The sequence below is a fragment of the Papilio xuthus genome, unplaced genomic scaffold, assembly GCF_000836235.2.
Source record: "Papilio xuthus unplaced genomic scaffold, Pxut_1.1 DF826949.1, whole genome shotgun sequence".
Classification (NCBI taxonomy): Eukaryota; Metazoa; Arthropoda; class Insecta; order Lepidoptera; family Papilionidae; genus Papilio; species Papilio xuthus.
The window spans coordinates 5,073,634-5,084,666 of record NW_013531700.1 but is presented as its reverse complement, the minus strand read 5'-3'; the positions used below and the strand labels follow the sequence as shown (position 1 = coordinate 5,084,666).

At 34.1% G+C, this 11,033-nt stretch overlaps 1 protein-coding gene across 2 annotated transcripts; it reads right to left on the bottom strand.

Moving 5' to 3' along the window:
• Positions 1-10,283, bottom strand: Cep97 (centrosomal protein 97kDa). 2 transcript variants are annotated; one of them, XM_013316322.1, is made up of 15 exons: positions 10,116-10,283; positions 9,886-10,043; positions 9,498-9,642; positions 9,098-9,213; positions 8,649-8,848; positions 7,927-8,010; positions 7,448-7,604; positions 7,250-7,328; positions 6,431-6,619; positions 5,402-5,930; positions 4,543-4,664; positions 3,436-3,524; positions 2,815-2,925; positions 737-822; positions 1-370 (listed from the first exon to the last, which is right to left on the bottom strand). In XM_013316322.1, exons 1-15 carry the CDS (start codon positions 10,117-10,119, stop codon positions 259-261), a joined length of 2,181 nt encoding a protein of 726 aa, XP_013171776.1. In that variant the 5' UTR covers positions 10,120-10,283; the 3' UTR covers positions 1-258. The 2 variants fall into 2 exon arrangements, with proteins under 2 accessions (XP_013171776.1, XP_013171775.1); XM_013316321.1 differs by having other exon boundaries at positions 5,402-5,933; positions 10,116-10,282.
• Positions 10,284-11,033: the final 750 nt, after the last annotated feature.

Genomic DNA, 11,033 nt, shown 5'->3' with positions numbered 1-11,033 from the left:
AAAGAAACAATTACTTATGTGATATTTTTAAACATAAATTTTGGTATATTTTCATAGCAACATTCAAAATCAAACATATTCAATGTAACTCTTCATCGTTATATATTTTTCATTATATAAATAATTCACATATAATCTTTAATAGGTACATTAAGCTTATATAAAATTGCAAAATATAACATCAACTTTGGAATGAATCCGTGTAAGCTCAGCTTTGCAAATATAACCCCAATAGTGCAGGTAATAAGCGTTACTTCATCAATCAACGAGAAGACTTCGTTCTTGATTGTCTATGGTCACGTCACCTCTATCCTCTATGATGGACTCCGTACGCTCTATATCTATGGCGACAACATCGTTCGTTTTGTTGCTGGAAAGTTACAAATTAAATAACACTTAAATTAATCTATCATAGACATTATTAATTGGAGATTAATCTCCTGAACTGACCTCTATACACGGATAGGCTATAAACCGTGCCATTTTGTGCCTATTTGATTTCCGCCATTTTCGCGCTGAGGATTGCGGTAAGTACCGTTACTTACGGTTATTACCGGCAAGGATTAAAACTAATAATAGAAACAGAATGTTCCAGCAACGACCTACCCTATCTTATCCATTTATAGAGATATTGCTATCTCTTTCATTCTCTTTGACAAAACAGAGACAACAATATGTTTTAATACAAGTATTAAGGGAGCAGAAGAATATTTTTTTTATTTCCTAGGATATTTACCATTCGATGTCGGTTAATGTTGTCGCGGGCACGGCAGAGGGCAGTGCTAGTGACTGAGGTCGCCGCAGCCACGTGCACCGCTCCTCCTGAAAACACCAGAAAATATTGTTCAAAACTAGCAGTTTTTCGCAACTTCGCCCGCGAGGTGTTAGAGAAAAATCTAAAACTAAATATAATCTATATTTCATCAGGATAAAGTGTAGTTTTCCAACAGTGAAATAATTTTCCAAATTGCTTCTCTAGTTTCGGAGTCTACTCAATACAAACAACCAAATAATCATCATGATACTTTAGCACAATATTTTAATTTTGATTATTCTGAGGTCTGGCTTTAGAATGGTTTCAGAGTTACCTCACTGATAGATCTCAAATAATTAAAATTGATGAGTTCAGTAGTAAAAAGCTGCCAATAACCTACGGCGTCCCACAAGGCAGTGTCCTCGGACCCACTCTCTTCATAATTTATATCAATGATCTCCTTAGCGTCATTGATAATAATTTTACTAATGTAATCTGTTACGCCGACGACACTGCTCTCATTTTTGATGGCGAGTCTTGGTCTGAAACTTCCCAAAGAGCAGAAATAGGTCTTAAGAGAACAGTTGAATGGTTAAATAACAACCTTTTAACCCTTAACACAAATAAAACAAAAGCTTTATATTTCTACAAAACCAAATCTTCCGAACCGAAATACCAAATAAAGTTAAAAATTCATGCGGAGTGTTCTAATCCCAGCTTATGTAACTGTCCCGTAATAGAGCAAGTGCACAACATTAGATATCTTGGTGTTATCATTGATGACAAAATGTCTTACAATATGCACATATCTGGTTTAGCTGCCAAAGTTCGTAGACTGACTCATATCATGTACCGTATCCGTGACGCTGCCGACCCTAAAACTACACTATTAGTCTACACTGCACTTTGCGAATCCATAATCGCTTACTGCATTACTTCGTGGGGAGGATCTGCTATGACTGCTATGCTCGAACTAGAGAGAGCACAAAGAGCGGTGTTAAAAGTGTTGCTCAACCGTAGAAAAAGATCTTCGACATTTGCTTTGTACTCGGAGGCTGGGGTTCTCAGTGTACGGAAAATTTTCATATTAAGGACATCTATTTTACAGCATAACGCTATTGTAAATAGTACCAATGGCCAAAATCTTCATGCAAAGCGAAAATTTAAAGTGCCCATACCGAAGGTTAATTCCTCATTTGCTCAACGTTTTGAGCATTTCCTAGGTCCCTACATTTACAATATAGTCTTAGAAAAATGCGACATTAAGCGAGACTCGGTTAACAAAGCCAAAATAAAATTAAAGTCGTGGTTGCTGAAACTAACGTACAAGGACACAGAAGACATTCTTAAAATAATATGTTAAGTTTATCACTAATGTTTGGCATGTGTAACTTTGATTTAGCTTCTTTTCTAAAACAAATGGCACTTGATTATTTGTATTTTATTTAATTTGTTGCCGTCTAACGAACCTCTGATAAATCTTAAGAGCAGGATCCTCGCGACACAGGCTGCGCCTAGTGCGAGGATACTGGTAAATACTTGTAATACCCACATTTTTTGTATCCATTAAATTTCTTAGCTTAACTTTTTAATGTGAAATTATGTTCTTGGATTTTAATAAATTATTTTTCATTTTTCATTTTCATTTTTCATTTATTGTATTCATATGAGTTTATGTAATATAATAGAATATATTATAAAAAGATATATAGATATAATATATATATATATATATACATATACATATATACTAGCGGACCCGACAGTCCTGTCTATTAAAATAAAAAAATAAAATTAAAATTCGAATACTATTTAAAATTTGACACTGCGATGGTAGCGCCGTCTGTCGGATCATATGTAAAACATTCCAAAGTCAACAACTACTAATAAATTAAAAATTAATTAAAAAAACATTGTCCAGCGGACAAAATTGTGAATCTAAACCATTCCCAGATCCCCTTGAACACACACAAAAAATTTCATCAAAATCGGTCCAGTCGTTTGAGAGAACTTCAGTGACATACACACTCACAGAAGAATTATATATATAAAGATATGACCTGCGGCGTGTCAACAGCGACGATGTCAGTCTGCGTGGCGACGGGCGCGCCGCGTGTGCGCTGCGACACCGCGCGCAGCACCTGCTGCATGCTGCTCTGCAGCTCCACCACCTGGAACATATTGTCACATCATAAAAACACAATTAACTAGTTAAACAACTTTATCTCACTCTCTCTGCCTCTTTCTTTATCAAAAGGAACGAGAGGGATGAGAATATACTTTTGTTTAAGTGTTTTGACAGTACACTAACAGTGATATGATTATTCTAGATAGAATATGGATCATATTAACATTTTACATTTCACTATAAAAATCACTTACTGTGGCTTTCTGAGACAAATATCGTTATTTATAATAATTTCTCTGTTTTTAAAAAGATGAAAGATAGAGACCACGATAAGTTTTATATAGAATACTAGCAGTCGCCCGTGACTCTGTCCGCACTGAATTAAAAAATATATAGTAGCAGATTCTCAGAGCTACTGAATATGCATATAAAATTTCATAAAAATCGGTTAAACCTTTTCTGAGGAGTATGGTAACTAACATTGTGACAACAATTTTATATATAAGATATTTTGGTCTCAGAAACCCACGATTAGAGTAGTATAATAAGATACCTGCGCCTGCAAGCTGCAACATGTATCCGTCAACTGTCGCAACACTTCAGAGTTGTCATCTGTATCAAACAACTTGTTTTTCTGAACATCTGGAACATAGACAAATTATTATTTCTAATTAGCTTTAAACCATAGATAATTACAGGGTAATTAATACCATAGATAATTATTTAAGCGTCAACAGCCTAATGGTTAAGGATACGGATTTCCGACCACGAGGTCGTGGGTTCGAATCCCGCCATTCGACTATTGTCGTAAACCATATCCTAGCACAAGCCTAGAGTTTAGTTGGAATGGTTAAAGAAATATTAGTAAATTTACAAAAAAAATCTGCTAAAATATTATATAGATTCTCAGAGATATGCGTCATGCAGTATTTTTTTTTTAAAAGGAAACACTTGTGAGCAGTGGTCTAATTAAAAAAAAACTAAAAAGTAGTTTTTGAGTTATTTTGTAGTAGTTTCTATATCTATATTTATATTTCCCTTTCTATGGGCAAGGAAAGGGTTGCTCCCACCCTTGTTTACTATAAGAAGCTCTTAATTATTTCCGAACTCAAAAACTTATAATTGGTGTGCCTTAGTGTAGAATTAATATGAGAAATCATCACTTAGGGTCCCTTTAAGCGGGTCAATGCATTTCGTATGAGAAATCCAAACTAAGGAATTACTTCAAGAACTTTTAAATGATTAACAGTGGTAGAGCCCACTTTAACATGTTCGCACGAATCGGCCCAGCTCGTCCGGTGAAATACCACGACCACACAGAAGACAGGCGTCAAGTGGAAGCTATTCCAAGTACAGTCTGATGAGTGTGCGTCCCGGAGGCCTAATTTAGTCCTCTTTCCCTTCCCATCTTTTTCTTATAAGGAAAAGATGTGAAGTGAAAGTGGACTTTCCGGATGAGAGGATGCATGGAAAGGGAAGATATTTTCTTTCTGTGCATCCTCTCCTCCGTGGATTAAAGGTAGGCAACGCATATGCAATTGCGTATGTCTATGGACAACCGTCACTTCGCTATATCAGCGATTTCAGATGGCCGCTCGCTCGTTTGCCACCTTATGATATAAAAAAAATTGATTCTTAGTAGATATGTTTATGAAATTACCAGCATTTTGTAAGGTAGAAACTTTCTTCCATAACGCATTGATAGCTTGCATCTGCAATTGTTGTATCTTTCTTTCACTTTCTAAAGCTGCTTTTGTCGCTTCCATGTCACATGTCAGTCGTCTGTAAATGTATACAAGTTAAATTATTCACTAGCTGTCGCCCGCGTCTCCACGCGAGGATTTAAAAAGATTTCAGTAGTCTATGTATTCCAGAACATGTTCTATATAAATACCAAATTTCATCGAGATTTATTGAGGTGTTCTGAAGATACCTTCTTACAAACATCCATCTATCCATAAACTTTCACATACAAAATTTTCTATACATAAAATATTCCGACAAATATATAGGCTACTATTATTTGTTTGTTTATTTAACAGAGTCGAAGACAGAGAAAAACAAAACAATTTTTTTTTTAAATTTTTTTTTTCATTTGTACAAATGTTTCAGTTAAGAATTATTTGTTAATTAGCTATCGCCCGCGACTCCGTCCGAGTGGATATATCAAAAAACTTAGTGTAGTCTATGTGTTCTTTCAGACTATGTTCTATACATATGCCAAATTTAATCGAGATCCGTTCAGTCGTTCTAGTGATATCTTCAAACACCCATCCATCCATCCACATCACATCCATCTAAACATTAACATTTATAATATTAGTAAGTTAAATAAAAAGCAGTTCTTCAAGGCATAAATTCGAAAAATAGTATCCTATGTCTGTCTCCTGGCTCTAAGCTACCTCCTCACCAATTTTCAACCATATCGGTAAAGCCGTTCTTGAGTTATAAATAGTGTAACTAACACAACTTTCTTTTATATATATAGATAAATGTTTTTAATAATTTTATTTACTTACTGTATATGCTGTCTCGCTCTGGCAGCTTGTATCGCATGCAGGATCCTCAATGTATCCTTATTTAGATTCCTACTTCTGTATCCCCTCCACATCTTCTGTATGGTGACCGCTGCCATTGCTTCTACGCTCATCTTCTTCTGTCTTCTTTGGTTCGATGCTAAACGTATCATCTCCAATTTATCATGATCTATTTGGTCTACTTTATTTGTTATACCGTTTAATTTTTTCTCATCATTTTTTATATCACATTTAGTCAAACTTCCTTTACGTTCCATTTTAGATTTCAATTTCGGTGATGAATTTGCACTTTTTGGTAATTTCGGTGATGATTTTAGACTTTTCAGTTTTCTATCATCTTGAACGCTACTATTACTGGATTGACTTGATGTTGAAATGTTTGTATTCGGCTTTGGTATTGTTCTTTGGATATCGTAAATAGGATCTTGGTAGTCGGGGCTCATGAGGGATTCTGGTACTGGAACCATTTTTGATGCTGCTTCTAATGATTGGTTCACTGGTTTTGGTAATTCTGCTGAAATAAAAAAAAACTAATTACTACCAGAGTTATTTAAGGGTTTGCCTTAAAGTAGATTATTCATACCAAATCTACACTGAGAAAGATCTCTTGACTTTGAGTATAATAACAATAGTTGTTTAAAATAATAAAGACATTAATTTAAATTAACAGTTTTTTTTATCTGAATTGTAAAAATATTATTTATGTAAATATTTTTTATTAAAACACATTTAACACACATCTTACTAATATTATAAATGCCAATGTTTAAATGGATGGATGGATGTTTGAAAGTATCTCCAGAATCGCTTATTGGATCTCGATGAAATCTTACTAATATTATAAATGTGAATGTTTGGATGGTTGTTTGTTTAAAGGTATCTTTAGAATAGCTGAACGGATCTCGATGAAATTTGGCATACATATAGAACATAGGCTACTAATTTTGTTTTTTTTTATTCGCACGGATGGAATTGCAGTCGAGAACTAGTGTTAAATAAGAAGAAACTTACCAGATTTGTCCCTATTGTTGTCCCGCTTGTCAAACATAAGTCCGGGACTATCGTAGCTGTGACTCATGGCGTGAGGTATGTGCGTGTGGTGTGCGGGTGTGGGGGAGGGCGAGGGGGAGGCAGCACGCGCGTGGTAGCTGCTGCTCAGCCGGTCGGGGGACCGCCCCATGTGACGACTCGGCACACGAGCTGCAAGTTAAGTATTAACCGTTGGTTTCTAAGACCAAAATATCGTCATCCCTGTCATTATCTTTGACAAAACTGAGATAATAGTATTTTTTAAACGATTAGTATGCAGCACTGATCTCTATAAATGGATAGGCGATTGCTTGGAAAAAGTTTCGCTATATTCCGATTTAAACGCACCTATTGATGTTATTTGACAGTTAATTATATCTTAATATCTTTGTAATACTGTAACTGCGAATGTTTGGACAGATGGATGTTTTTGGAACGTATCTACTCGATGCAATTTGACATAAATATAGAACATAGCTTGGTGTCACGGGGGCCAACTAATTTTTTTATAGGAGCAGAGGGCAAACGAGCAAAGAATCACCTAAAATTATTTGATATATACTAGTTTGATTTCATACCGCCTATACAGGCCGCTTCCATCAACGCCAAAAAAGCGAAAACCAAATAGGCACAATATATTATGTCTAATAGCCAGTCCATATATAGAGGTCAATGGTCTGTAGTCACTGGGTTTTTAGAAAGAAGTCATTAAATGGATGGTAATAGTCAGCCTAATAAATATTCACAAAAATGTTTTGTAAATTGTACTGAAAATTATTAAAAATTTCAAGATTTTCTTACATTGCATCCTCGGAGATTGAATCTTAGACTTCATTGGGCTGTGGTTGTGATCTTTTAACTGTTGTTGGTGATGTTGTGCCTGAAATAACAACAAAACAAAAATGTTTTTAACTAAACTGAACTTTATCACCATGTAAATAAGTCTCAGTTTCCTTAAGTTGTGAAACTTATGTACATTTGTACTAAAATGAACCTTACCTTACTGAGAATGAGTCTTAATTTCCTTTGCTCTTCAGTCTCTAGCGCATCAGCTGTAAGGGGACAAGTGGCGGCAAGGTACTCGCATAGTTCTCTATGCTGACCTTCGTGGAAATGCCGCCCTTTGCCCTGACTATACAGCCATTCTGCCTTCAAACTGAAAGATATAAGATAAGAGGTTAACTGATGCTCTCAGAGTTGTACAAAGATCTCTAAGGACAATCCTTAGTGTAGATATAATACGTGAAATCAAAGGTACTGCTTATATATCTAATGAATAATGAAAACTGACCGTTGGCTTCAGATACCAAATTCTCTTTATAAAACATATTGTCATCCCTTTCATTACCTTTCACAAAACAGAGATAACAGTATGTTTTAAAATTTAGTTGGTAAAAATAGAAATTTTGTTTATTTTAATAGAATAATTAAAAGATATATAATAATTTATTTGCAAATGTTAGTAGAGTATCGCTTACCTCTCTATCGCACTGACAATAAATCCATCTATAGATTTGACACTCATAATCCAATTGAGTACAAACGGACGATAGTCAAATCCTCTGGTATAAAGTCAAGAAATGTTCACATAAAGTTATTTACATAGATATACTATATATATTATATACATAAAGTTAATGTAACTATTTGTATATAAAATGCAGTCAAACTTATAACTTTGTATGAGAAACCTCTAAAAGCAAGTGTCATTGTCTAATCCTTTCAAACAACATCCAAAAGGATAAACTCAATTCATAGAGAATCCTCTATATGTTCTTCCCCTTCTTTCCCTTCATCATCAGCTCACTATATGTACCCAAGGGGTCAGTGCCTACCCTAAGTCATGGGTGACAAGGCCATAGTCAACCACAGCCCAGTGCGGGTTGACTTCACACATATCTTTAAATTTTTTCTCAGATATGTGCATCACGATGTTATCCTTCACCATAAGAACGTCGGATGAATGTACATATGTAAAAAACACATTGGTACAAGGCGGTATTTGAAACCAGGACTTGTATATTGCAAGTCAAGTGCTTGACTCCTGAGCCACCGACACTCTTCTTCTTTCCCTTATCCAAGTTCAAATTAATCAATAAGCTGTTTAAATAGTTGTTTTTAGTATAAACTTTGACAATTCACATGTTCAATGATAACACAATCAAATGTAAAATTATTTTTTATAATAATAAAAGGATACAGTTTATCCTTGCCAGCTAATGAGACACACGGATTGCCTTGTATACTGAAACTGTCTAGCTTAGATAAATGCACCAAATGACATATCTCGTTCAAATCCTGAATGTTATTGTGTGCAAGACCTAAATGTTCTAATGCGGGAGGTAGATAGCGGTCGCACTGACGTAAATCCATTATACGGTTCCTTTCCAGGTTCAAATGCTGTAATTTGTTAAAAAATGTCAATAGTTAAACATATTTCATTAGTAAAATTGTGTTCTAGATTTAAACTGAAATCTTTTTAGATAACAATTTCTGTAATACAAAATAATACTTCCTTAAATATAGTAAAATTATTAATTCTGCTGACCCAACTGGCTGATGCCAACTGCTTTTAAAACATTTCATTGTTGAAATTGTCACTTTTTAAATTATTATGAGGAAGAATCATAGTTTTGAATATAATCTCACCTTTAAGCTCTTCAAATATGATATATCAGCTATAAAAGAGATTTGATTGTTTGACAGATCTAGATGTTCTATATGCATATTGTGGTTTAAATGCTCAATAGACTTGATGTTGTTGCCTAAAAAAAAACTAATATCAACATGCTTGATTATTTTATCAAGAAAGATAAGATAGTTCCTTAATAATAACAATTTCCGGTACACTGGATGTGGGTGGCACAGGACCGGGCATTGTGGCAATTGATGGGGGAGGCCTACGTCCAGCAGTGGACAAATTTAGGCTGATTATGATGATGATGATGATAATGAACAAATTTTCTTTTCACATATTTTCTTTTATATAATTAGAAATTATTAAATAATTCTTAGTTAAGAAATCTATAAATATATTTATATTACTTACCAGCTAATTTTAATACTTTCAAATAAATCAGATCTTTTAATCCCTCTATTTGCAGTATTCCATTGTTGTTCAACGCCAGGACTCTCAGATTGACAAGACGGGATACACCGTGCATCCGAACCAGAAAGTTATTGCATATTGACAACTAAAAAGAAAATATCTTAAACACACAGAATTCAAGAGTAAAACAAGATTTATATAGATTTTCTTACAAAATGGTACATTTTCTATAAATGTGATTCTTACTATCTCATAGTCATTAATTGGTTATTAAGGGAGACCCTTAGCTACGATTTCGTGTGAGAAATCTATACTAAGGAACTGTTTACAGCTTAAGGTTTTTATTACTATCAATAAATATTATAAAATAGGTCATAAGAGTTTTTACGTTTTCGATACGGTTATAAGTTTCGATGTTGTCCAGCCGCTGTAGTTCATTCTGGTCGAGAATCAATGATATAATTGTTTTAGAGTCTTCTAAAGGCGCTTTCTCTATTTTCTTTAGCCCACGCCTCGAAAGATCCACTGTTTCATTCCTCGTTTCCTCTGTTAAATCACTCAATCATTTAGTCAAAACACAAAGGTTTAGAGACAATCTTTTGTAGTGCCAATACATACCCATGTTCCGAAAATTTATTGCATTTTTTGTTTAAATAATGGAAATGGTGCAGTTAATCACAAAAATCAACATTCGTAAATCAACGTTCTGAAGATGACAACAAACGGTAATCTAAAATTGTCAATACTTATCACATATTTGTCCTATTGCGTTACTATTCTCAAAAAATTATGTTAAATAATATTTATATTTACACTACAACGAGTTATAAATTAAGCTACACGGCATATTATATAGAATTGAAGTTAATTCAAATAATTTATGTAACTTCACAAAGTCCAATAAGAATATTAGTTTTTGAACTGACTCCGGTTGACATCAAAGAGCTTTGTCAAAGAGTATGTAAAATGAAAACAAATAAATTGTAAATTTAAAATTACATACTTAAATTAACTAGATTAAATTGTTGTTTATTTATAATCAAAACTTTAAATGTAAAGAAATCATAAATTTTTAAATCAAAATTTATTCATATGCAATATGTTTTTTTTAAATAATCCCTTTTTAATCTTTCTCTCTAATGAATATGAATAATATCTTGTTGTCAAGTTGTTGGAGATCTTTGTATATGTAAATCTCATTTTATAGATTTTTTCTCACTTAGTTCATTTTAACACGATTTGATTTCAATGACTTTGACAATAATTTTAATTTAAAATTTGTTACTTTTTCTTCTTCTTCTTCTTCTTCTTCTCCTTCTTCTTCTTCTCCTTCTTCTCCTTCTTCTTCTCCTTCTTCTTCTCCTTCTTCTTCTCCTTCTTCTCCTTCTTCTTCTTCTTCTTCTTTTGCTGCTGCTGCTGCTGCTGCTGCTGGTGCGGCCTGCGGAGGAGGGCCCTGTTCGATGCGTTAAGGGCGTCTGCCAATATTGGTGCACCGTACAAGGCCATTCTTCGGACGACCGTGGTGTACAGCAGCCT

Coding starts and splice junctions, on each gene's coding strand:
- Cep97 (XM_013316321.1), bottom strand. Junction 6,620..7,249: donor TCAATCTCCGAGGATGCAAT/GTAAGAAAATCT, acceptor CTTAACTTGCAG/CTCGTGTGCCGAGTCGTCAC. Junction 371..736: donor ACATTAACCGACATCGAATG/GTAAATATCCTA, acceptor GTAACTTTCCAG/CAACAAAACGAACGATGTTG.